Source organism: Falco punctatus, assembly GCF_963210335.1.
Source record: "Falco punctatus genome assembly, chromosome: 16".
NCBI lineage: Eukaryota > Metazoa > Chordata > Aves > Falconiformes > Falconidae > Falco > Falco punctatus.
The window spans coordinates 7,348,205-7,375,953 of NC_137596.1; the positions used below are offsets into that span (position 1 = coordinate 7,348,205).

At 42.2% G+C, this 27,749-nt stretch overlaps 1 protein-coding gene and 1 long non-coding RNA gene across 5 annotated transcripts in view; both read left to right on the plus strand.

The window, feature by feature from the left end:
• ARHGEF12 (Rho guanine nucleotide exchange factor 12) overlaps window positions 1-27,749 on the plus strand; it is an 80,672-nt gene continuing 52,923 nt past the window's right edge. For 2 of the 4 annotated variants that reach the window (XM_080366959.1, XM_080366960.1), the window contains exon 1: window positions 1-996. In XM_080366959.1, coding sequence (XP_080223085.1) covers window positions 965-996 — 32 coding nt within the window. In that variant the 5' untranslated portion in view covers window positions 1-964. Of the gene's footprint in view, window positions 997-1,057; window positions 1,188-17,704; window positions 17,803-27,749 lie in introns of those variants that run through there. The other 2 variants (XM_080366962.1, XM_080366961.1) reach the window with 2 other exon arrangements.
• On the plus strand, window positions 3,973-11,021 carry LOC308054341. Its single transcript, XR_013924073.1, has 2 exons — window positions 3,973-6,623; window positions 7,157-11,021. It is a non-coding gene; the product is annotated as an uncharacterized lncRNA (long non-coding RNA).

Sequence of the window (27,749 nt, forward strand, 5' to 3'; positions counted from 1 at the left end):
GCCCGGCTCGGCGCAGGCTCCGCCGGGACGCGCGGCTCCCGCCTCTCAGCAGCGCAGCGGGGCCGGCGGCAGGGCCGCGTCGCCAGCGCTCGCCGCGGGACTTTGCCCTGAACCGGGCCGGAGCGAGCAGCGCGCAGGCCGGGGCCCGAGCGGACCGAGCCCTCCCGGGGGGGGCCCTCGCCGGCCAGGCCGGGCCGCCGCGCCCCGCTGTAGCTCGGGCCAAAGCGGGACAGGCGGAGCGGCGGGGCATGGACCTGCAGGCCTAAGGGCGGCGGCGGGGCGGCCGCCCTGCCCGACCCCCCTGCGGACGAGCCGGCGGGCGGGGGGTCGGGGCGGGCCGGCGGCGGGACATGGGCCCCAGCGCGGCCCTCGGGACACCGGCAGCGGGCAGGGCGCGCCGCCCGCCCCCCGCGGGCGAGAGGCCGTAAACAGCGGCGGGGAGGGGGCACCCCGCGGCCGGCGAGCACCCCTCGGCCCGGGGGCGGTGGGCGTGCGGCCCCGGCGTGGGGAGCCCCGCCAGCAGCCGCCGGCGCCGGGGCTGCCCTCCGCGCTGGAGCTTCGCGCCGCAGAGGATCGCTGCCTTCGGAGGATTTTTCCTGCTCGGCAACGCGTTGTGTTCCCCCCGCCTGGGGGCCGAGGGAGCGTCGAGGGGCACGGCTGCTTTTGGTTGCATTTTTGGCTTTTGTTTTGTTGTCGGAGTTGTTCCTGAACATCCCCCACGCCCCACTTCCGTGGTCTGGATATTCTGGGTGACTGCAAGAAGAGTTTCGGAGTTGTTCTGGATTCCCCCCCCCCCCCCCCTCCCCCCCGCCCTTGAACTGAATTTGTCCTCTGTGCATGCCTCTTCTGGACCAAGGCTGGATCCTGAACCTCAGTGCATGTTGGGGGGCAAAGCCTCGTTAAATATTCCTGCAGTAATAGTAAAATGTAAATTGGATAATACGACTTCTTGCCAAAGGCTCCAATGAGTGGCACACAGTCCACAATCACGGACAGGTCAGTATAAAATGAGTTTTCTTCCTTTTTTTTTTTTTTTTTTTCTTTTTTCTTTTCTAAAGTCTAGGCTCTTCCCAGAGCTCGTGTACTTTGCATTCTGACGAGTGACAGCGGGACAGGCAGAATCAGGAAAGCGGGATTAAATCTGAATTTCTGGGAGTTGGTACATACCACGGTGGTTGACTGTCAAGGCAAGTGGGTTAACTTTGAAACTGGAGTATTTCAAGTCCAACAGCTTTCAGGCCTGCCAGGCTGACTTTGTAAGAACTAGAGGTTGCAATTCAGCTGCCCGGATGGGTTGGTGCTGGGAGGAACACCAAAAGCAACTGTTCCTGCCAGAAGTTAAAGCAAGAGGAGTGACAAGACTTTAGGATACAGCTGGAGCCTGAACTCAAAAACCGTGCAGAGGATGCACTTGCTTCTCTTTAGGTCAAGCATTGTAGCCTTCCAAAGAGAGGTCACTTCAGGTGAGGGCAGGAAGGATAGTTGATGAGCAGGAATGTCTGCTGGCGTCTACACTACCTTAGCAGTAATCTGTTCCATGCTTTAGATACCTGCTCAAGCCTCTGGGCTTCTCTGCAGGTGCTGCCATGTGCATTTCATTAGCAGCCTGGGGTTCTTGCGCTTGTACTGGGATGCTTCAGAGACAGAGAAAGAAGAACATGTATTTTCTATTGTAAGAAAAAAAATCAAGTAGGAAACCTCTTACATGCTTTTTAGGCAGAAGTATGGAGTAAGTGTCTTCAGGCTCTTTTGAAGAGAGGAAGAGATACTTTGTTTTACATTTGTAAGCTGAAGAAACTTTTACTATGTGTTTTGTTACATTCTCCTTAATTGTGCACATTGAGTAGTTAAGGTGTGAATGTGTGTGTTGAAGGCCTCGCTAGCCTTTCATGACCAAAATGTCCAGTTCTGGCACAGGAGAGGAGCCAGGGCTGGGGCAGGCTGGTGATGCTTATGGGTGCTCGAGGTTACCTTTTAGACTCGAGGTACAGGCAGGAAAGAGAGCAAGTGTAGTTCTCGCTTACACTTAGTCCTTTTCATGGTTCCACAGGTCTTAACAGACAGTACAGTGCCTGAGCGGCGTGAAAGAGCTCTTGTACAGCTCAGAACCACCTATGGTTTGTGTTTATGACTGTGCTGTTCATGGAGTACTAAGTCTTTGAAATGAATTGTGTAGCATGTACTAGCAGAATTGGTGACAGAAGAAAGCCAATGTTTTTTTTCTTTTGCACTGTGTGTGCAAAAATAAATCTCTATTTAATGACATTAAAATAGACTATTTAAAAACAATTATTTCTAGTAGTTAAAAAAAAAATGTCCTGGTCCATGCAACCCAGTGTCACAGGACACACTTCTTCTGTACCAGACAAGACGGTGACAGTAAACAGAAGGTGGTGTTTCAGTGGCTTTGTGAGAATTTTGTCACGTACTTAAGAGGGTATGTCTTATGGCAGGTTGGACGATATCAAAAGGAATGATAGGATTTTCATACCAAGAAGCAGTTGAGTGATGCATGGAAAGGAAAAGCATGAGGACAGGGAATTTAATTTGCTTGTTAGTAAAACGAAATACTTTCCGTTATTGAATCGGAACAGCCAAATTGAAAATGGCAGAGACAAAAGATGTCTCATTTCCTTTTGCTTTCAGTGGTGGCAAGAGGATGTTTCTGTTTGGTGTGCCATTAAGGTTTTGGTTCAAAAGACTTTTAATGTCAGGTAAGGAGCTGTCTTCATAACCCTGGCAGTCGAAGCTTTCTGGCAGCAGGGTTGTGTGGCGGTTGGGGGAGCGCGGGGAAGCAGGGAAGCCTTGCCACAGCCCTTCGCCTCTGGCCTGCAGGAAGCCCAGCTCTGGGGCTGCAAAGGGAATTCTGGCGGTGTGGCCCATCTATTCCCCAGCCAAACCTTTCAGCAGAACGCTGGATGATGTGGCAGTGGTGCATGTTATTAGCATGTGGATGTCTGGAGCAAGGCCCCTCCTTTTTATCGGCAGCGTTGTGCAGGATCTGGAGATGGGGTGGGTTTTGGTCACTGTTGTCCTAGCAGTTGTGTTGGTGAAAAGCTTGCTTTCCCGTTAGGCCCAAGAAGCCTCTGCGTTGCCTCTTTAAATCCAGCTCCTAAGCTTGGAATGTAAAACAGGTGCACTATAAATAAACTTGATGCTTCTAGTGTCATTAGATCTACATGCTATAAATTGTATGACGTGTTCAATTCTCTCTGTATTTGTCGGTGCCCTTCCTTGGTGGGACCGAGTTGGGAACTGTCTTAAAACAGAAAAACCCAGCTTGCATCTGTGCCCAGTGGCATTGTGAATATAACAGGGTAGCATGGGCCTGCATTTTTCTCTGTTAGCTTTACATATTTACATTTTACATATGTGTAGCTGCTTAAAGCCCTGTTACAGGCAGCAAATATTTACTTTTGTATCCCTTCAGTTTAAGATAGTAATCATACCGAGTGTTTTGATAGCTGTTTGACATTTCCCTTGTCCAGGCTGAACTCGTCCCATCCTTTACATGTTTTATGTCTTTTACGTTCTTGTTGATGTCATGTGTGACATTAATGTATATGTAAATCAGAAGGAATGTATGAATGGCCATTTCTAGTGCTGTTCGGTAGCCAGTATGATAAATGATGTTTTCATTAAGCCCCCTCCTTTTTTTTTCCTGCCCTTTTTTTTTTGCTCATAATAGTCGTGTCGTGTCGTCCCCCCCCCCCCGAAAGTTCAATGGATTTTAGTGTCTGAGACTATGCTGAAATACAGTCGTGCCAGTTCATATCTCATACATCTGGGGTAATTTTTTCTGTGGACCAAACCTTAACCCTTTTAATTTTGATGCAGGTTATGCTTCATCGCCGAGTTGAACAGCTGAGCTGTTATCCAGCTGGCTAACAAAGCAACATCGTTTTCTTCTAGTGTCTTAAGACTGGAGGGAAGTGAGTGCCTGGGGAAATGGGGGAATACCAGGTATTAAACAAAAAGGCATAACAGATGTTAAGACTTCTGAGAACGTAATGACTGTTCAGCAACCTTACTGAAGAAGCATCTGATACAGCCCGTTCCCAGTCAGCTACTCAGCATTTGGAGAAACGAGTAAAGGGTGCTAGCAGAAAAAAAAGATTTTCTCGTAATACTTGAGGTTTAGAAATACATAAGCAAAAAGTGCCCCAGGATAGCCTTGATGCACTACATGGCTTCTGATGCTATGAGAGAGCCAGAACTTAAAGCCAGTGACATTTACTTCCTCTTCTTTCTTTGGGGATGTTCTTTTACTTTGTCAGCTGCTTCTTTTCATATCCTGTTGCCCAGTGGACCATACCAAACAATCTTCAGAAGCCTTACTGCTCTGCCACTTCACATTTGTAAACATTTATACCCTTTTAATTTAATTCTCTTAGCTATACTGTATTTGTTTAGAGGCCTCCTCAGGTGGCATTTATCTTGCTTGACTTAGTAAGTTTTTGAGGTAGACATCTCTGAGCTGGCCATCAAGATTGCCTTTATAGTTAGTGGAAGAAACTGGGCACATCTAGGGGACCATTGATTATCCTGAAGTAGGTATCTGAAATTGGTCAGGTGAATGAATGATAAGATGCCTGCTTGTCTTCATCCAGCTCTGGATTTAGATGAGATTCACCACACTTTCAAACCTGAAAATTTCTGTTCTTGTTCTTCCTCAAATTCTTGTCTAGTTACTAGTGCTAGGTTGGATTTTTTTTTGCTGGGTATTGTTTTGGGCTGTCAGCGTGAGGATTTTGAAAGGGGGAGACTGGGCTACAGGGGCTATCTAAAGCTTTGGGACCCCACTCTGGGTAGGGTATATTAGAGGAGGTGGTTTTCCGTTTCTTCTGTGGGAGTGCACATGAGTGTGCCAGCGTGCACTCACTTCTGAGCTCTTCTGGCCCAGCCGCACTTGGGCAGGCCGGCTGGCTTCCAGCCTTGCTCCGTTCTGCCGTTTGCGGCAGGCAGCACATGGCTGAGCGAGGTAGGGGTTTTATTCTTTGCAAGGACATACTGGGGCTGGGATGAAATTCGGCCATTTGCAGGCTCTGGTTGGCCACCGAAGGATGATCAGAACTCTGCTGTATCCTGTTATGACACTAAAGAAACATTTGTATGCTATTAATTCTTTTTTTTTTTTTGTCTCATCGTTAACTTTATTTTTCTTCCTGTAACCATTCCAAACAACGCTGCAGAGTTGAGCAATTGCACAGCTACAGAACATGCTTTATGTTTCTGTCTGTTTAATAAAGCACGATAAAAGAATGGAGGCTCTTTCTGCTTTTGCAGTACCTTGTTGAGGAACTGATGACTCTTCCTATGCAGTTGCTTGCAAATGAGTTTTATTTATAACAGTGCTGTAGTTTCTGTTGCTATGATTGGAAAATAGGAGAGGTAGAATTTACACATAATTACCTTTGAGAGGTTTTAATTCCTGATTTGCTCCTGACTTGGTACTAAAATAGACCCTAATTGTTTCTTATCTGCTTAGATGCACTTTCTCTGTCTTTGGCTGTTTGTAAGTCCCTGTAGTAACTGGGATTTCTTTAACTGCCCTTAGTGTTATTGAGTAGCTAGATGTTGTTATCATGCATTTTATTTAATTAGTAGAGTTTGTAAGATCTAATATTTATGAAAAGTTGGCTGCAGCACAATGTCTGTTTCTGTGGGCTAGAAAGTGTAATAGTCATTGAGGTAAGTTGCCTTGTGCTTTCCATCATTGTGCCTTCACTATGTTTGCAAATTAGCAGTTGACACAGTCTGTGCATAAATTCATTTTTTATTTTGCTTTTATTGAAGCTGTCAGAAGAGAGTACTGTCCGTGATGTTTACTATTGGCTAGGAAGCAAATGCTGCCAGTTCATGCTGCATAGTTTATTAGGGTTTTTACTGGAGACAGAAGTTGAGGTGAGCTTGATTTTCAAGTTTTGAATAGAGCTGTGGGCGTCATGATTATTTGGGTGGAGGCAGGAATGATATTTCATCTGTTAGCCCAATTGTATAATTCTCCCTGTGCACATAACTCCTATTATGGCATTTATTATTGTTTCAAATGGGTAGAGTAGGAATGGCACTGGGATGTATGCTACTTCAATTTTATACTTTTAAAAATCTTGTCTAGCTCCGCAGGAGTCAGGGTGTGATACATTTAGCAGCAAAAAATACTCGTCAGAGCTAGTTTTGAAAAGCCTAGAGGGTGTGCAGGACTGCATGAAAAGTCTGGAGAAACGGCCTGGCGATAATGTGAGCTCTTCAGCTACCATTCCTGTCCAAGGGATATCCACAGGGGCCTCGTCATGTGAAACACGGAAACCCTTCTGCGAGGCGGTGAGGCCTCTGCGTTTCCCAGCCTGATACAGTCTGTTCTGCGGAGAACTCTTTGACTTAACCACGGTAGTGTTTGAGTGCTGATAGTGCACTGACACCACTAGTTACTGTCACATACGGGTTGTCCTTTTTGGTGTTGTGCCCCTCCCCTTTCTGCCTGTGGACAATTGTTGGCGCATTGGAGTTCTTAAAGATCACCGTTCTGTTTTGGTTTGTTAATGCCTGCTGCTGCCCTGTTTAGAGATGTCTGAGAAGAAATGTGCATCTTACCCTTGGAGCAGAAGTTGCTGAGGTCACTGGTGAGCTTTGTGGTATTCATTTTTGAACTTCTCAGACCAATCTTTATAGAACTGACTTCTGTATTGATGAGCATGACCCATAGCGTAGAAGAGTTTCTTGGTCCTTAAGGGTGGCAGCATTGACCACGGTCCTCCTGCTGGAAGTCAAAGTAATCTTCTGTTTACTCTTGGAACTATTCTGTATCACGTTGTGAAGGTAGTGATTTAGGCACTGAAGATTGTTTGGCAGTCCATCTGAAGGCAGTATGCAGCATTCGTGTATTTGCCTGGGGAAAGTGGTGCAGACACCTGTACCAGTTACTTTGCATATTTCATGACTATATCCCAAGATCTTTTGATTATTTCAAGAAGGGGGGGGGGGGGGGGGGGGGGAAATGTCTCCTAGTGGATTTGTGCCTTAAGCATTTTGTGTGAATCTGGTTCAGTGAGTAGCTTCAATGCCTGCTTCTGTTTCCTTGCTTTCCTAAGAAACTTTGGAGTATAATTAACAGGATTTTTGGCATTAACTGTTTTTTTCCCCATTTTTTCCACAGTGTTCTGGATAGCATTGTTGGCCTGTCATGGTTACAACCGTCAACCCCCACCCCAGCCAGCCCAGTGCTATAGCTTGTAGTTGTGCAAAGTATCTCAAAGAGGAGCAGTGTTTGCCTTGGTCTGGAGGCTGAATTCTCCACTTAAACCTCTAGGTGATCCTTCTGGGTCACCGGAGAAGTATGTTGGCTGTGCTGCTTGAAAGATAAGCTTGGGCTCTTGCTTTCAAGGCTTTATCCACCAGGTTTCTCATTGAATGCCTCTTCCTTCCCTCTGAAAATCAGCAGTAGGAGACTTATTAATGAATCCCGTTTGTATTAGCTTTGAGTTTCTAGACTGGGTGATCTGAGTTGTTAATAAAAATACTTATTGTAGCATTCCTAAGGCTCTGCAAATATTCCTCTGCATAAGCACTCTCCCTTCTTTCACTCTAGTCCTGATATTTTATCTGCTTTGAGATAACTAGATCTTTCTTGTGTAATGAATGTCAATAGCACTAAGAGAAAATAGACTTGAACGCATACTTTCTGGTAGGTGATGCTATGCTACGTTTTGCTGGGTAATTACTAGGTTTAAAGAACAGAAGTGTTAGTTCATGTCTCAGCTTGATTAAACTAAGGGTCAGGAGCCTGGATGTAGATAATGTCTTAACATCAGAAGAGAGGGCTCAGAATAAGGATGGGGGAAGCAGTAGCAAATTGATTAGTAAAATGAAAAAGGATGTAAAATGTGCAGTGTTTGATTAAGAATGTACAAGGGATAAAATACAAGGCAGGATACATACAGAATAGGAACAGCACACTTAGAAAAAGACAGGAAAAAACAAGGTTTACTCACTTTTCTTTTAAAAGAAAACATTTAAAAATAAATATATTAAAAATGACAGGAAAAAGCAGTGTCCTTATGCTTCAAATGTAAGCATAAGTATAAATAGTAAAAACAAAACAAACAATGTTCAGACTGTGACATTCACAAATGGTCTACTAAACATCACTTGTGCTTTGTTATTACCCTGCATCCTTTCCTTGAGTATTTTCAGTATTGGGTCTATTTCACTTCTCGGAGCAATGAACAGGAACCCTTTCTTGCATAGTTGCACCATTTAGCAAAGTCTGATGGTAAATAAGAAGCATTGCTGTTTACATTTGCTGGCAAAGGCTTAAATGTTATCTGCCTGGCTATTTTAAGCTTTGTTTTGACAACACTGAAACTTCTGGGCTCTGTGATGTCGGTTGGTAAAGTGCTTTATTAAATTGCTCTGGCACTGGAAAAGCAAATGAACAGTGTGCTTCCTGAGGCTGAATACCTGAGGTGGAAAGGATCCTAAGGCAGGGCACGTGAGTTGCAGTACTTGGAATAATTTGGTCGTAATCTGTCTGGATCATGGTCATATTAGCTACTTGGATCCTGACAAACGTCCTGCTGAAGATAGGTGGTGTCTCTTGCAGGACTGGCACGCTAACAGTCTGTGCTGTCCGGCACATGGCACTTGGGTCTCAGTTCATTTAAGGGTTCAGAAAAACTAAACGTTTTATCACCACGGCACAGGGCTATGTAAAAGATGGACTGAACTGTGTGTATTGAGCAAAAGGGCCTCTTTTGGTGGCTATGAAGAAGTTGCAGTGCTGGTGCTGGAAACCTAAGGGAGAATCCTTGGGTTCTGGGAGTTCTTGGTTGCTCTCAGATGGCACAAGAAGCGTATGTGCAAGGGCAAGACTTGAACTGGTCTCTCTCTGCTCTTGAGCTCCTGAAATATGTATTGGAAGGCTTCAGAGATATTGGTGGAAATATTACTCCTGTCCAGGTGCTGTTCCTCCTGAAAACCCTAAGTAGCAGCACAGCTGTTCTTATTTGAGAAGCTCATGTTGAATTTATTTGCAGACAGTGAATCCTGGTTTGTGGTATCACAGGCAATCACTTTACCGAGAGCGTGGGTGACTTCCCAAGATGAACTAGTAACCTGTGAAGAGTTGGATACTCTTTTGTGGAGTCCTGAGTGAGCTGTAGGGCTGGGAGGGGGGCTGGAAAGCTTAGGTGGGACCTGGATTAACCTGAGCGAGCATTTCCCAGTCTGGAGGAAAAGGCCCATCTATTTAATAAAGCACTAGACTGATCCAAGACAGGTATGGGATTCTGAGTCCGCCACTCCCATAAACATACAAGCTTCAACCTGCAGGCTTACCTAAAGTATCTGATGGCTGCTTGAAAGTCTTTTTACCCTGTTATGATAGTGGCTGTTAGCGTAGCTTATTGGCAGCACATCAGACAAGGCGTCTCCTCTCAGCACTCAACACTGGTGCACAGAGGCACCACTGCATGCTTCTGTTGTGCCCAGATGCAGAAGAATATTCTGATGTGTAGGGACTAAGATCAAAGCCACCAGAAAAGTGTTGGAAAAAAGGGGAAAAGAGGAGAAACGAAGGAGAGAAGTTATAATGAGCGAGGAGGAAAAGGAAATAGGAAAAGGCTGCAATGTAAGACATGAAAGTCAATAGGAAATGAGCGAGAGGGAGAGAAATGGGAGAGGTGGTGGCAACTGCCAGATAGGAGAGAGGTTTCCTGTCTGCCAGTGCTTTCTGAAGGCAAACATCAGCCACAAGGGACAAAGTAAGACCTGCTAGTGTAAGGCAAAAACCCCTGACAAGCCAAGGCTACAACTGTGTTTTCTGTGGAGGACTGAACGTGTGTGCTTGGTGTCTGGGAGCACCTGTCTATTTCTTGAGGAGGCTGTGCAAATACTGTTCAGGACTGGGAAACTCTTCCAGCAGTTGTAATGCCTTCTAAAATTTTGCTCTGCTTTGAGTGGGAGCAAGTCCCATGTTGACAGTATTTGAGCCATGATGATGATTCCTTTTCTTTTGTTAAGTAGCTTTCAAAGTTGATGCTTGCAAGAAAATAGTGTGGTTTTCTGATCTGTGTCGATAGTTTCTTCTGCATTCTGAGAAATTACTGTGATGTCCCAAATTAAGCCAAAAGCAAGCTGTTCTTCTCAAGTTGTTTCTGGTTTTAAGAGGGTGATTTTCACTGCTGCAGACTGGTGTATAGCCATCTGACCTGAATTAGGTAGGCAGCATCATAACAACTTTGAAAAGATACTCAGGGGGAACTGTAGTAGAGAGAAGGGAGTGAATTTATGTGAACTCCCTAAATGTGTGTGTGTGTGAACGATGGTTTATCAGAAATACTTCTGTGTCAAGGATAAAAGCTCTTAGCTTAGAGATCTCGTAGTGATGAACTGCAGCTCTCAAGTTGGCAATTTGTTCTTGCTGTCTGTTTAGAGAGACAAAATGATAGGTTGTGGTTTGCCCTGCGTAGTCCCTGTGGTTTCAGTAGCGGAAGTGGTTCATGTGGGTGCAGATCTGATCTTAGCAAACCAACAAGCTCAATAATTTTGGCTGGTGAAGGTGGTATGGGGATACTGCAGAGAGAGCCGTTTGCAATTGTTGTGGGATTTTCTTTGTTGTAAGGATGCGTCAAAGTCTGTAGGGCACTGGTAATATGAATACCTTTGTTGCCGACTTCTTCTCTACCCTTGAGTTACAGTAGAACCTTCAGCAGTAAAATAAAATATCTTGTAATAGTTCAGAAATGGATACATGAAGAACTGTGCTCTGTATCTGGTTTAGTTGCTTCAGTGGTGGGTGCCTTCACGTGCAAGTTTGATAATACTTACTCAGTGGTTGGTAGGTATAAAGTTGCCAAGCACTGCAGCCCTTTCAGCACTGAAAGGCCTAAGTTTGACATTGGGGCATGTCGGGTCCCTGAAGTTACGTAAAATGTTCAGCCCACTCACGCTACGGAAATTGTTGTGGGAATAAACCCCCTTAATACTGGGGGATGGAGGGGGTAAAAAAAAAAAAAAAAGAGGCAAGTACACTTCTGTGTTCTTCCAGCGTGGAAGGACGTAGGAATGTTGGTGATAGCTTTAAATGCTAGTGTGTTGTTTATTTTGGATGTTAACCAGTGCAACTTCAGCTGTATGTATTGCATAGCAAACCTTGACCTCCTCTCCCTTTTCCTTTTAGTAGACTTATTATCAGGTTTTGCACTCATCAGTGAGACATTAACTATATTTTTTGGTGTCTGCACCTGTTCACCCATGCTTCTGACTCCCCTTCCGTAAGTGGGGTATCTGGCTGTGCTCTGCCCCTAGTGATCCAGATGCACAGTCCCTGGTTTCGGCCAGGAAAACACTTCTTTCCTGCTAGTGTGAAAGGTGCTTGCCTGGCTGTGAGATCCAGCAAGGAGGGAAGAGTTGCTGTGTGCTGATGGGGGCTTGTTTTGACAGTTAGCACCAGCCTTACTGGAGGAGGCTCGTTCTCACAGCAGAGCTCCTGGATCACGTGTAAAGCAGAAGCAGATAATTAAGCTTAGCTGCATGGGGGAGAGGAAATAGCCCTGCAACAGGTTCGAGTTTTGGGCAGCCTGCAGATCTAAATCCTCTTGCTGGAATCCAGCCAGATGGAGAGAACCTGCTCCTTTCACCCTAGCTTTTTTTAAAAAAAAAATTTATTTTTTTTTTTTTTAAATCATCGTGGCTCTGTGGCTACTGGGAGGTAGCTTCACTGAGCCTGCTTGCTTACTGCAATGACAACAACATCACAGGAGCTCGGAGTGCGCTGAGAATCTTGCTCCATCTGTTGCTTTTTGTGTACGGAGAAAATGGTTCCTTCAGGTCTATAATATGCTTCTTGGAATATTGATGGGTTTTGATCAGTTGTTGGATCAGCTTCAGAAACTTGAAGTGTACTCCACCAAAACAAGTTGTTTCCCTGGTTTTATTGGGAAGTGAGAATGTATTTTTCCCAAAATAAAGTGTTCGTTTAGAGGGTGTGTAGGGATTGAATTTTTCTTTTCCTTTTTTCTTTTAAATGAAATACCTTTTAGATCAAAACTGCAATTAGCCCCAGAAGAATGATTTCCACAGTTAGATCAAGAGGAAAAAAATAACAAAGAACATGCAAATAATGAGGTGGGGTTTGGGTGTGGTTTTTTGTGTGTGTGTTGTTTTTTTTAAAAATTAATTTCTAATTGATTGTGAGGACAGGCACAGAGGGACTCTGGACACTTCAGACAAAGACTGTTCTGTTCAGGGACCTTGTTTATTTAAATCCCCATGTGAAATCTCTTCATCTTCTTCTCAAAGTTGTATTTGGATCGGTTTGCTGTGGTAGTAAATTTTGAAATACAATGATTAGCTGTATGGCAATGAGAAGCCTACTCAAATATCTGGGACCCAAAAATGGAAAGCTTGTTTCCTGCGGGATTTTCAGAAGTTCTTTCTCAGTCAGGCTAAAGCTAGTAGTATTCCTGAAGGTGGTCGCATGCTCTGAGAATCCACGAGCGCTGTATCCTCCCTTTGTCTCCGTTACCTCTCCAGCTGTGTGTGCACTGGCTGGAGATGTCAGGCTGCATGAATCTGGCACGGGAATAACAGATCTGTGGGGCAGCCCTTTGTCAGTGACAAACACTTTGGCTGTCACTGTGGCCCCAGGATCTCTTTCTCCATGGCAGTCGATCGAGTTCAGTTGCATGATAACACGCAGGAAGAAATGCTCAGTAGCAAGTAAATTTTGTCTTGTAAGATTGCGAGCTGCCTGTACTGCTGCTCCGCCTCCCTCTTTTCCATCATGTGGAGATGTTTGCTTTAAATTAAAGCACTTCTGTTGGCATCCTGGTGGTTTCCATGCTGCAGCGGGTCTGATTACATATATTCCATTTCAGAACCCCAGGCAGAAAATACCTTGGGAGAAATTGCCTTACTGCGGGCCGTTAACAAGTTTAAAGAAAACTGTTATTTCTAATACTGGTTCAGTGCACTGAGAACTGATGTTTTGCCGGTGACCAGTGCTTAATTTTTGTATTTACAAGTTTCTTGCATGTGTGGTGACTTGAATCATCTCAGTTACTTAAACTCAGCTGTTGGTTATGGTGATAATGCAACGTTTTGTTTAGTCCTGTGAGAGTGTTTGGCTGTTGACAGCTGCTGATGGGTAGTAATCATGTTAATACAGTACAGTGGAAATTGGAGAGGGAGGTCTGTATGTGGTGTTTGGAGCATGCTTTGATACAACATTGAGGGAGTTCTGGTTTCTTGCAAGCATGGATGACTCTCAGATCTAGCTGATAAGAACAAGTATAATAAAGTTTCTGTAGGTAAGCTGTGTGCATGCTCTGCTTAAATGGAAATTATAATACTTAATTTTGTATATTTGATGATCAAGTGTTATCTGAAAAGCAGCTGCAATTACGGTGTTAAAATTTGCCTGGTTTTAGCACCATTCCCCCTCCAGAGGCTAATGCAGGAAGTGTCTCGAAGCTGCAGCAGTGCTCAGCTTGTGAGCAAATATGAAAAACTTCAGATGAATCAGCTGCCAGGCCCCACCAAAGTGCTGGCCTGCCCCTTTGAGGAAACATACCGTCATAATTACACGGGTATAACTAGCTGTGTGAACGCTCATCCTTTGGAATTTCAAAGTAAGAGGCAAATGCGCTGTTGCAGTTACAATGGTAAAGCATTCTGGCAAGATCTAAAAATCTTTTTCTCCCTGCCTGTCTCCTGACCCTTTGCAGGGCTCCAGCGGTGTGCTTTAGGCGTGATGGTTGGTGTGAAGCGGGGAGATGGAGAGCCCTGGAAAAGACTGTTGATTATGCATTGGCTTGAGGGCAAAGGAGAAATTGTCAATAGGACAGACTCTGAAATAAAATTAATTCTAGGGGAGGTAACTCAAACTGATATTTGGCTCATAGTCAATGTCTGGAAACACTGTGAACTCTAAATATCGGTGGTTGTATGTTCCTTGTCTCACTGAAGCGATGAGAGAATGGAAGTACGTTCTAGTGTGTTAAAGAAATGGATTTCTGCATTTTCAGAGGCTGGGGCTGTGAATACAGGTATTGCGACCTTGCATGTTTGTTTCCCCCCACCCCACGTTTAGAATTTGGGAGTGTAAGGCTACAGATGTGTAACACAGTAACAGTAAATCCAGTGCTGGCTGACTTACGGGGTCAACATTTTGTTGCAGTTCATGTCCTTTTTTTTAATTATTATTATTATTTTTTAAATTTGTATTGTATTGTAGAGCTGGGGCAGGATGAAGTCTATGGTGAGTTGTGAATGACCTGCAAAATCCTTTGGAAAGAATTAAGTTCAGCTTGCCCCCCTGACCCTGGTTCTTAATAGATAAGCAGTTGGTAAAGTTTTTTAGGCCTGAAAGTATTTATTGCTGAAAATTTTCAGCAATAGAGTGTACCATAACTAGGTATTGAGTGCTAAACCCATGTTATTGTTCTTGTGTTTTTACCTCTTTGAATTATGACACAGTTTAAATAACTATGTTCAGCAGTTTGCTATGAATGAAGTAGATTTTATCTTAGAAAATGGAGTATCCCTGTTCTCATTTTTCTCGCTTTTCAATTTGTCAACTATACAATAATTACTTTTCTCTCTCGTTTAGTATGCTGGTTTGGCATTGATTCAAGCTTTAATTTAGTGACTGGAATAAATACTGTGTTTCAGAGCTGTTTTGGGGGCCTTTTTTTTTCATTACAGGCTTACTGGAATCGGTTGAACTTAATTCAATGACAGGATAAGCAAAAATGTGTTTAGATAGGCTGTTCTGAAATGTTTAATGCCTTCTAAAATTGTTCGTGGTAAAAGATCAAGGAAGGAAACAGTATGACCTTTTAAATGAAGCTCCATATATCCCATTTTCCTACGCCAGAAGTCAGCCCAGACAATGAGACTGAAAGAATTAGGGTTCTCTTTCATAAAGGATCTTTCACTTTTTGCTTTTACAGATAGGTATTTTTCTTTATTGCATCACAGATGTAGCAGACTTTACAGCTGTCTTTTAATCAGTTTCCATATTTGTACCAGAACTTTCTTATTTTAATTACTGTCTGTAGAAAACTGTTCAGTAGCATATTTTGTGTCACAGTGGAAAATGATGGGTCCTTCTGTAATTTTTTCTTGGGTTATCAGATACTTTATTTCAGTAATAGCTATTACTAGTAAATGCGTGCAATTAACAATTGTGCTTAAAGTTTTGACGACTTCACTATTTTCTTTTTTTGAAGTTGTTTTTTTTTTTTCCCAAGCACTGCATTCTGCTTAGGGTTAATGCAGCCATGCATTAAAAACGGACAGATGTGATTCAGTCTTGTAGTGATTGACTCTGTAAAGTAGGTTGCCAGTCTAATCCTAACTTGTGCTGATACGTGCTTTTTAGTCAGCTGGCTGGAGCCTGGAAGGTGGGTTTTGTTCAGAGCAGAGCTAGAGGACTTGTGTGGTGAATCATTCAGTGAGGTACATCATAAATTGCGTTGTATCACAAGCAGTAGAGAGCTGTTGTATTTTCTTGTCCTCTACCCCTGCATTTGTGTTTTCTCAGCCTGCTCAGTTTATCAGTTTCTTTCATGTCTAAATCATCCTTTCCTCTGTGGGTAGTACTTCTCTGGAGCTTGTCCCACATTTGATTTGACCTCCTCTTGTTTCTTCTATGACAGTTTTCAATTTGAGTTTTGCCTGGCACTCTACACGTGCTGTCTGTTGAGTTTCACATAGTGACTGCTAAAGCTGTCGACTAATAATGTACTTTAAAAATGGAGCTATTTTTTAGGGGGTTCTCATCTGGTATTTGGGATTCTAAAAGCATTTGGTTAACTCTTGTGTAGCAAAATGCTCTGAAACCCAAAAGCTTGCAGGTCTTTTGGCTTACTTGCATGTGCGTTGCTAGCACTCACTTTAACTTTCCTTCCCAAATACGTTGTGTATGCCAAGTCTCTGTGACATGGTTTCTGTACCTCACGGGGTGCCATGCAGACTTCTCTTACTAATCTTTTAAAAGAGGAATTATGGTACTAATTTAAGATAGAGTGGCTTAGTACTGGTCAGATAATCTGGATAGTATTTCTACTTCGGCAATTGTTGATCTACTTTTTTACTGCAAAAATAATTTCCTGTTTCTGTACCTCGGTTTCCTATTTTTCAAACTAAGTTCCAGTAATTTAAGGAATGTTTCTAAGGACCTGAAATAATGAAGTGTTTGTATATGTGAAGCAGTGGTTTTGCAAAATTACTACTTTATCTGACGTAAGCTCTCTTTAAATTGTCTATTCTGACTTGCAGAGATTGCTAAGGGGAAGCTTCTGTATCTTTAACTTCCACTGACTATTATGTAATGCAACATACTTTGGATACTCAAATGAAATATTAACTCATTTGTTCATCAAGTTGTCTTCTGTTTTTCCATAAAGCATGGCCAAAGTAGGCAAACAGAAGATTTCTTAGTTGTATGCTGCTTGTGAGTTGTTGCTATTTCGGGCCAATAAAAGTACATGAAGATACGGAGGCTTCACGGTGCTGGGAAGGGGGAACGTACCCGCTGTGCTGTGTCAGTCCGCACCGCTCTGCGCAAGGCAGGAAGGAATTGCCTGCAGGCGATGGAACAAGTGTGTGGATGACAGCTGCAGGTCAGGCAACGTTTGGGTGCTGCTGCTGTCAGAAACTGTATTGAAGGATCAGTATCAGTTCTGTAAAGGCAGAAGGTCAAAGACCAAGGTGTGTCTAAAGCAAAAATAAAATGGACGTCACTTGAATATAAGGCAGCATAGCAAAGAGGGAAAAAAAAAAAAGGAAGAGTTTATAGTTCTCTTGACAAGAAAGAAGTATCATTGTGAATGAAATATGAGAGTTCTGACCTTTTTGTGGAGGGGAAAATAAAAAAGAAATTGGTCATACTTTCCTTAAAGTAAACTTTACTGAAGTGGAGTTCAATGTCTCTAACATTTTTGTGACTTCTAGGTAGGTATCTACATTCTGAGTAATGGCCCACTGTTTTTGTACTTGAAAACACTCAGATGTGTCTAAAAGATGCAGGTAATCTAGTGGACTCTGTATTCTTGCAGGATCTTGCTGAAATATGTCAGATTTCTTGCATATCTTCTTGTCTGTACTTCTATATTTACAATCTCTTTCTCTCTCAGGAAGAAACCCCAAACAAAACATAGCAGCCTTTTGCTAGTCCCCGCTCATTTGAGATGCATGGTATGGATTTTGTTGCTCTATATAAAAGATAGGAGGAATTAACATCCTGAGCCCACCAAATGAAAGAGGGAGGTTGAGGGTCAGTGCTCATAACATACAGATTTATAAAGTATTTAGATACTCTGATGGGGGATCTGGACAGCCCTTCTGCTCATCAGTTACAATTTTAGGGGCTAAGGAAGTGCATTGGCAAGCTTTTTGTATATTGATGTGATGTGTTGTAATGTTAGGGATTAATTGATTAAAAATGCATGTATCCATCTATCCCATATCCTGTGTCTGAACTAAATCCTTTTTCAAGAATAGGTTTCTTCATCCATGCCTCTTAGAACTTCCCAAAAATTGTGAGCGAGGTTCAGCCTCTTGAGCTAAGCTGCAAACAGGATGCTCAGTGTGTTGAAGCCTTAGGTTTTGTTACAGAAACTCAGCCAACAGTGGTAGTGATCAGATGTGCAGCTCTTGCTGCTCCATGGATGCTTTTTTTTTTTTTTTTTTTCCACAGGGGTGTGGACTCCATTCCTTGGGGACCATTTTGCTTCCGCTGTATGGAGCTCTGGGAAGCTGTTCTTTTCCCATGCCTGGCTCCTTATTGGGGTAAAGGTCTGTGATTTCACATAAATATTTACCATATCCCAGCCTGACCAGCTGAGAGCTGCTAATACTGTTATTGAACAAGAAGAGCGTTGCTTATGTTGCTTGCAGGGTGTGTGGTTTGTGTACAGGCAAGCACTGAAGCATTCCTTAATCAATAGAGAGTGTGAGGGAGGGAGCAGGGACCAAAACTGCGGTTACTTGGCAAAGAATGATAGAACAAGGAGATAACGAAAATTCTGGGAAATGAAACCTGAAATATACAGGCTTGTAACTTGTGTGGTATTTTAGCAGCTTTAACTTAATTGTCTTATGTTTTATTACACGTTTTCTAGAAGGACGAAGAAATGGGGCTAAATGAGGAGTTAGCTACTTATTCTTTTACCATCTTTCCTATGTTCTTAGGAGAGAGTTCTTTTTAAATGATGTGGAAAGTGGCATCTCTTGTCTATGTCTTCTTTCATTATCTTCCTTCTCTGTTGTTGTCCAGGACTGTAGAAATCCCTGTAGATTTAAAATAGTGATGCTACATTTACAGTTCTAGCCATATCTTGGCTATCTCTGATTTCTTCTAAAAAACTGGTTGCACCAGACTCTTTCTTGCTTTTTTTGATCAAAGATTTTTTTTTTTCTCCTCCAAATTGTTTTCTTATGTCCTGTGGCTGAGAGAGTACTGAGGGAAGGAAATCTGGGAAATCAGAGTAGGAAGCAAGATATAAGCTTCCATTCCTGAATCTTTCTTGTTTTTACACTATTTCCTGGCAGCTGCATCAGTTTGTACTTGAAAGGAATGCATTGTGTTGCTTTTTCCCCAAAGCTGTAGATAAAATATAAATAAAAATTAATACTGTAAAAAATTGTAAGTTTATTATGTGCTTAAGCAAAAAAACTACAGCCAACAATTAAGTCTTACATAACTGGTCTGTGTAGTTCTGCAGTGGTCATACTGGATTATAGTCCTGTTAAAAATCAGTTATTCCTATACTCTTCCCTATCCTAAGTAAGAAAGAGGACTTTGTCTAAAGTTGTGATCCATGCCGCCTTTGTGACATTTTGAGTCAGGGCTTAATAGGCTTCAAAAGGTGGTTGGCGCTTTAGGAAGCGATGTTTTTTCCGAAATTCGGTATTTCAGGAAAGAAGCAACCTGCAGAACTGGCCCTGTTTACTTACACCAGCCCATCGTATAGTTTTTACAGTGTAAAAAGAAGCCTTAGACCAAGAAATGAACAAACTCAGTGTTGGCTGCAAGAGTTCGTTCTCATAATAGTTCTCCAAAAGTGCTGTTGCTGCGCCCTGTGCTTAAATCCTTTGATACTTTTCCTGATAGACCGAAATTTCACTTGGATTCTTTAAAGTGGTTTTGACTTTGTTATAACGAAGAGAAGGCTGCAATATCTATTTCTGAAGCTTTTAAGATTGTTTCATGGTAACAACACTTTTCTTTTCCCAAGTGTTGATGCCAATTAGAGAGTTTTTATGTTTAAGGGGATTGAAAATATGCCTTCTGAGATAAAGGCATGACACCTACCTTCAAGCATATTCCTGTTGTATTTCTCCATTTCTTCATTGACCTGAATTATTTCAAGTTAAATATTTTACATGCAAATTTCAAAAAGCAAGCACTCTGCTCAGAGGAATTTCAGTTTTGCAAGGACATAATATGTATTACTCTGCAATGTTGTAGATATTTGTTCTTAGTGATTGTAAAGCAACTTACAGATCTTAAATGTGTGGGTTTTCCCTGCAATAGGGAATGCATTGAAGGGAAAACTGAGGCACACAGCTAGGGAATGTGAATATCTGTGGAGGGGAGCAGAGCTAGCTGTGAGCATCCCTTCCAGGGTCTGCTTGTTGGAGTGCGTTGTTTGGACCGCTGCAGTTGGTGAGAGAGTGCTCTGCGTAATGAAGGAAATGGGAAACAGCAAAAATTTTGTTTTAAGCAAAGTATAGTTTACTAAAGTAAGGCATATTGGCCTGCTTGCATTGTTTCATCGACATGTCACTTAATGGTAAGGAGCATTAGGGAGAAGAATTTAGGAAAGACTTGATTTTAAAATGTAATCCAGGTTTTAAAATGTCTCTGTTTTGACACCCTCATTTTCGTTAGCAGTGGCTGTTTGGTGCACGTGATTCTCATTCGGGCATGAACAAACTGGATATGAAGCTGTGCTCTGGGATTTGCAACGACTTTTCCCTCGCTTAACTCTTTGTGATTTCATGTTTGCTTAAAAAAAATGCCCGTTCATTTTTTTTCTTCTTTTTTTTTTCCTGTGTTTTGGGTCATATACCAGGACTCTGAAAGGAAGGGGTGCTAGCCTGTGAGTGTCGGAGCAGCTGGCTATGTATTGGATTTTTTTCTTTCCTCCGGTTACCATTTTCTTTTTGCGAGCTGACATTTTCTTTTCTGATTTGTGAAATTCCTAGAAAATGAGGAGCTGGGCAAATGTTTCAAAATACGAACCAATGAAATACAGCTTACTACTATTTAGAAAATGATAATGCATGCCACTGGAAAAGATAGAAGCATGGAAAATACATGCTCTGCCTGTGAAATTATTGCATACTTAAAACCATGGAGCAGATAGATGTAGGGGCAGGAGCTGATTTCTTTGGCTTCCTGTCTGCTGTGTAATTGTAGCCTTGATGCAGTTGTGGCTTGGAGATTATATTTGGTACCAGCATGCATTGGACTGGGCAGCGCAGCAGCTGCGGTGAGTGTAGTCTAAAAAATTTGGTCATGAAAACTGAGGAAATGCAAAAGAAAGTAACTACGATTAATATGTTAAGTGGTTTGCTGCAGTTTCACCTTTTTAATAGGCTCCATGATTTGGGAAAAAAAGTGGAATTTAATTAAGAATGGTAATTCAAATCGAATCACCCAAAATTATTTTGATTGAGTTAGACTGTTTTATGGCAAAGGCTAAAATCGAGATCTTGCTTTCTCTCTCATCCTGCTGTACGTGGCGGCTTGGATGCTTGTTAATGGAGAGCCAGGCATCGCAGTGCCTGGGGCATAGTTAGAGCCCTGGGAAGATTTACATTAATCAAACACAAACAGACAGTGTAGCGTGAAGAAATTTCTATCCCGCTAGCAGTGCTCACAAACTTAATTAGGTTATTGGGGCAGAAAAAGAAAACAGCCCCTTCACCCTCCAATCCTTCTTCCCCAGGGCTTGACCAGTCATACAAGCTGTAAGAGCAGTAAGCTTATTGCCCCCCTGGTTTGACCTCCTAGTTTCTTTCTCTGGATGACAGAAAGAGGCATGATTTCATTCTCGCCCTCTTTCCTGCCCTCTTCTCTTCTAAAACAATACAGAGGCTCTGCTTTTCTGAAACTGTGTGCATTTCAGGTGCCATGGTGGTTGGATGTTTTCAAAATGCCTGCAAACAAAATACACTACGTGGCACAGTGTGACCCTGTAAAAGGCTGAAAGTGGATTGAAGGAAAAAAAAAAATCTCACTGCCCTATGCCAAGTCTTTGTTCATGTGCCTCATGTGATGCAGTTTCTTTGATCAGTGATCTGATGTAATGACATGCGTGCCCATATATATCTGTGTGTGTGTATCTATATAAACCCACATATACATGCATGCGTACATATACATAAATACATACAGAATTTACGTATCAGTGAAACATATACATAAATACATGTTGAAGTATATATTGTTCTGTCCCTTGGGACAGTTGGAAATGCTGAATTTTATAATCCTAGCTCTCCTCTGCTTTCTTGTTGCATGCCGTCTCTGTGGGATGTACGCGGATGCTGTTCTCTGTGTGTCCATTAGCAGTGCAGCGTTGGGCCACAGCTGATGGTGGTTGGGAGGAGGTGGGAGAGAAGAGGTGGAGTTTCTTCCCTTCCCTCAAGTGGTCAGTGAAACAATCAGGCAGATGCCTCTCAAGGATATCGGATAAGCGTAAAAAAGCCAGAAAGCTTCCAAGAGGTGTAGCTTGTGCTCCTCGGAGAGGACTTGGTCTCAGTGTACTCCCCCTGGAAATGGGCCTTTGGGATCTCCCTGTTCAGCTTACTTTGTCCTGTGAAACAGGTAATATCTGAGACTCTTTGTTCCTATTCTGTCATATATGAATATACTGGAAGTTGAGAAAATAGCTTCCTTGAATGCAGAGGGGGGAGAGAGGATTTTTCCTTTAATATCTGTTGGAAAAAGGGTGAGAGGGGAGGTTTTTCTCTTAGGTTATGGTTTTTGTTTGTAGGGTTTTTTTCCCCCCCCTCTTTTAATAGCTGCTATGCAAACCTTAGTTACTATTTTCTGTTTTCATTGTGAAAATGGCCAATTAAATATGCTTGCTGTGAAAATCTGTGCCTCAGTGTTTCAGCTCAAGAACAAAGGTTTTGACAGCTAGAAAAGATGCCTTAGATGCTGGCAGCACTACCTTCTTTCCATTTCCCAATGCTGAATTGCATACCAGCATGTTAGCAGAACCTCCTCATCAGCTTTCGCAGTCTGAAATGAATGTGATTTTTGATAAGCTGACGTTTTATCCATGTCAATGTTAAATTAGATTTTGGTGTTCAAGAAACCATCTTTGAGTGTTTTGGGTGGGTTTTTTTTCTGAATACAGTTTTCACTGGCCGCTTTTTTTTTTTTTTTTTTTTGTCTTTTATTGTAAAGTCTTCTAAAAATGAAGCAAATTGCATCAGTAGAGGATAGTCACAATAATCATCCGGACAGTGCTGTTGGTGCAGAATTGAGGCAATGTTAATACAGTGACAGCCATCAGAGCATTGAGAGACTCCTCTCCATTTCCAATAGTTTCTGATAATATATGGCTATGAGGATTTGATGTAGAAGGGCTGTGAGATGCTCATCACTGCTGGGGAGATTTGGTTTTTACATATATACATACAAAAAAGGTTATATGTAAAAAGCTTTTTTGTCTGTGTTTTTTTTGTTTTTGGTTGTGGGGGTTTTTTGGTTGTTTTTTTTATTTTATTTTTTTGTGAGTCGATATGCTGCAAAGTGGTTACTTAGTTACTTCCCTTTGTGGACAGATGCTCATTTTCCAGGAAGGCAGCACTGTAGGTGGCTCTGACATGAAGAGGTAACTGTCTAAAATACTGAGCAACAATCTGCAAGTTACTGCAAGCTCTGCTCTCAGCCTGGGTGAGAGCTGGCAGTTGTCACCATTGTGCCTGTATGGAGGAGGATGTACCAAGAACTGGTCTAAGTGATGTGGGTGGGGAAACAACTTAAAACTGGTATTGATATTTCTGATAGCTCAGTTATCTCTATCCCACTGCCACACATCTTGAGGAACTTTCCTTCCATCACCTCTTAGCAGCTGGTGGGTTTACTAAGTAAATGGTTTTTTTCTTTCTTCTTGGATTTTTATGTATTTTAAGAGACCCAAGAGGAAAATACTCATACAAACATATTCAGAGGCCTACTAATATCAATGTATTTGATTCGTATGCACTTCTCAGGATCCTGAGCCTTTTTGCAAGTACCACGGCTTTGCTACTGTTTATTTTTTTTTTCTTTTCCTCTTCCATTTTATAGTAGAAGAAACTAGGCTTGGTGTTGCTGTGAAATCCTAATCCTGTGTTCTGCTCCAGTCCTTTACAGTTGGTCTTTCTGGATTTATCCTGTAATTTAGATGAAGAGGAAGATGAAATGTGAAGGAGCAAAGCATGCCACGAATGCCTGTGCAAATTTTTTCACTTCTAGTGCAGTGTATGCTATGTGCATCTTTTGTCTTGTGCTTTATAGGTGAGACCTCCTGCATTTCAGGGGAGAAATAATACGTTTGCATATCACAGAAGTCTCTCTGTTTTTCTTAGGCCATGTAAATAACTAAGATAGCTTTGACTTAAGTATGTGGTGTTGATAATCTCTTTCTAGTTCAGTTTACATCACATTGTCAGAATATACAAAAAAGAAAAACTGACATGTATGGTTGAGAAACTTTCTGTGGATACTTTCAAAATATGAGTTAATGCTAGGATAGAAACCCTCTTGGGAAGTGTTGAAGCAAGTAAGCTGAAATATTCAGTTAGTTGCATATTTTTAATTTAGTCTCAAATAGTTTAGATTTCTATTGCCCTCAGTGTTTGCATCTACATGAGTAAAACTTCACCAGCAGAATTAGCTAGATTGGAAGCTGTGCAGGACTAAGAGCTAATAATAACACTATACAGGTTAAACAACGTGGTAATGATTTCTTGGTCCTCTCTGCACTACAGCTTTTGTTTGTAAAATTGTGTATCCAGTTTTTCCCTGGTGTAAATTAGGCCACTGGGAGCCCTTTGCCTTTGGGTAGTTTAAGACGTACTAGCTGTAAATTAGTTTATTGCAGCTGGCAAATATTTAGAAGCTTTGCAAAGGTTGTAAGGGTGGATATTGTCTGCACATCCCATGTAGAATGGGTGTAGTTTGACCAAAGGTTCATAACTGGGTGGGAGAAAGAAAAGGCAAGGCTGAAAATGCTTTTTGGTTGAGTGCTTAGCTTTGAACTGATAAATTCCTAGTTCTGATGAACAAGTAAGTCTTGGATTTGAGGTGTTGGCATTACATTTCTAGACCAGTAAATGCATGTTGACCTTTAAAACAAACTAATGAGAACTGAAGGAAAATGTGAATTAAGACAAAGCGCCTTTCTTGGAGCTAAATATTTTACTCATGCTGACCTTAGTTATCGTAAGAGTAACTTCATGAAATTGTGTGTTGTACAGTAGGTCAGACAAACTGATAGTGCCTTTTGAATATATAAATCCATCGGTGAAGGTGTTGCTGAGCTATGTACTTCTGCTAATGTGTTCAAATTGTGGTAACATCTATATCAAGATAAATCTCCAGTGATGTATTAAGTCAGGCATGAGTTCATAATGCTGAAGAGCAGAACAACAACTTAGCCTTGTTGTTTTTTCTAAAACATCTTTTGAAAGACATGCTGGAGGAATAGTAAATATGTCTTAATGTGGATACTTTCTTACTGGTATCTAGCTAGCACCCGAGCTGTATTTATTAGTTACAAGCTACAGAGGTGTGGTGTTCCTGTGCCAGGCAACTGTACTCACTTACTCACCAGAAATGTGAACTCTGGGCCAAATATTCAAATACGGCTCTGAACCTTGTACGTATATTTGCAGGACTTAAAACTGGGTAATTGGAGTTTGTGTTACAGTATTTTGAAAGCTACATTTCCAGTTGTGTTACATGCACCATGTTTTTTTCTCCTCCCTTTCTAATTGCTGTCTTCTGCTGTTTTTAAGAACTGTTTCCACACTAGTCTTGTTGCTGGTTCATAACAACCACAAGCCAGGTATGGCATTAATAAGGAGCTAGGCTGTGTGCCTAATGAAATGCAAAAACTGCTTGACACGCTGGGGCAACGCGAGTGATCTCCAAGCCCTTATGCGTGCGTTGGGTGAAAGCACATCCCATGGTGGCTGATGGCTTTAGGTTTCTATGGTTGGTTTAGGAAAATAAAATTGTCTGGCGCAGCGCTCTTGTTCTTTTGTCTCTTGCTTTGATTTTTGTGCATCTAACTAGAAAGCTTTTCCAGACGCCGTGTAGGACGAGTGGTGGTGGGGAGGCGGGGAGTAGGGCTGCTTCCATTGAGCCAGTTCTGTATTGCAATTATTGGCAAGCAAAGCAAACATTTCATTTCCCCCTAATTAACTCCAGTTTAGGGAGGCAGGTTAATTTTGACTGCCACGCCCTGTCTGCGCAAGAAACCTTGTTGCTTTATTTGATCCTTTTGCAGAGAGGCAGTTCGTGGGCAAAGGGATTTAAAATGCTTTTCAGAAACGAAAACTGGAGAAAAGAAGCGGAACATACTTGTTCTGCACTTACCCGCCCGGCAGACAGCTGAAGCTCAGGGTGCCAAGATGATACGAAAATGTGGAGAAAAGAGCTATTTTGGAGCTCCTCTAGTACGGCCAAACCATGCATATTTCAGCTGCTTTTCCTTGCTTCAGGGAAGCTTGAGCTCTCCATGCCTGGGAATAGTTGTCTATAGCCTACTTCAAAATAAATAAGTGAGAAAACTGGGTCATAACTTCTGAGATCATGAGGCTTGACCTTGCTCCTCCTCTACCTGGTCAGTTCTGTTAAGTGGGTCATGCAATAAAAGCTTGTGATGAACAAATCGTGGACATTCCTTCTCTGCAGTGCTCTAAAGTTTTGTTTAAATTTTTGTTATGGTAACATTTTTTGAAGGTCATCTTAGAAGAATACTTGGCCTTTTTCAGTATTTCTGGTGTTTAATTCATCTAATTTTTTCCATTTCAAAGATGTTAATTTTTCTTTCCCAGAGGTGGAAACTGATGGATTTAGTAACTTGTAACCAGTCACGTTGGGAAACTGGTAGGAAATCACCTGTGATTTGGCAGCCTCTGTTCTTCATCGGTTTCTGAACAGAGTTGATTCCGGTTTTGAATTACGTTGCTTGGGCAAACTGCATCCCTGTTGCTTGAATCTTGCTGTTAGGCTGAATCTAAAAGTAGCATTGGGGAAACATGAGCAACTTGGTTTATTTATCTTCTCTTCCACAGCCCCTCTCCCCGGTTTTAGTTTGTCTGCTTCTACTCCATTGTAGATACATTAAACAATAGGTGTCCTTGTCTTAAAAGGCTGTAACTTCAGGCCCTGTAGATGGGAAGCTGATGCTTCTGAGCCTTGGAAGTCAGTCAGGAGTGGAAGAACAGTACTGGCTGCTGAAAATGTCTCTGTCCCCTCCCCTTTGTAGAGTTTCTGCGGGGACTAAAAGTTCTTGCAGGGTCCTGGCTTCGGCAGCAGAGCAGCACAAAGGCCACATTGAGAAAAGCTGCTGGGGAAGCCCTCCTTCCTTGCCTGCCCTGTAAATGCAGTTCTTTCTCCATGAAAAGCCCTGACATCAGCTCTTGGAAAAATCCAAGTGCTTGTGTCATGGAAAATAGCAGAGGCACTTGCTTGGGCTGGGACTGAATGACTGAACTGTGGATGAAACTTCTCTAGAGATGCGTTTCTTCTACCCTTTCCAAACGTTACTGTTCGTAGAGAAATCTAAACCCTTCTCATCTGAAAGTTTTACAGTGAAGGGGTGCTAAGGAAAGAACTACAGTTGACTATAGTATATTCAAAGTACCCTGCTTGTTGTTTTTAATTTATTTTTGTCTGTTTTAGCAGTGTGTAGATCCTTTTAGAGCTGTTCACATCTATCTGCAAAGGAGTATTTCCCAGAGAGAGCAATGTTCATTTGGAGGGATGTACTACCTGTATCATCAGGAAATTCCATGTACCTCCAAAATCTCCGTGTTCCTGTAATCCATTCCATGAAGATTTATCTTTGTGTTCTGTTTTTCTTTCATCTTTTTAAACTGTTTTTTTTTTCTCTTTTTTAGCTCCCTTCTCATGCTGCTGTCTTCTCTCCACCCCTCTTGATGAAACCCTCACCCAGAATAAATCTCTGGTTAACTGCAAGAATGAAAGATATATCTTTATATAGATACATATTTTTTTTTAAAGCTCAAAGAGGAAACATCCCTGTGATGGAAAGGCGCTTTCACTAGCACCAGTGGAATGTTCTTTCCCTGTAGAAATACCTTCCTCTTAACTCCTGACCTTCTCGTCTTAAAGACGATCAGAAGCCTGCTAGCTTTCTAGACTTGTGAGGAGGCATAATTTTTTTCCCTTTATTTTTATAAAATTTGGCTTAATCTAGTTTAAGTGCTTAATGCTGTCAGTTGCCATGGTGCTGGTCCTTTGCATTGATGCTTATACTGATCCATTAAGAAGTATGTTGATGGGCTGTATTGGCTATTCTGTGTTTTCTAATCTAAAAGGAAGATTGAATGACACTTTCTAGTTAAGGTTAGAAACATTGGTGGGCCAGAAAAACAATGTAACATTGACTAGGTTGGAGGTACTCACTGATGCTTCATTAGGGCAAATCCAACACTGAAGTTGTTGGGAATGTTTAGAAGGTGGAGAGCTGTGTGGAGTCAACATA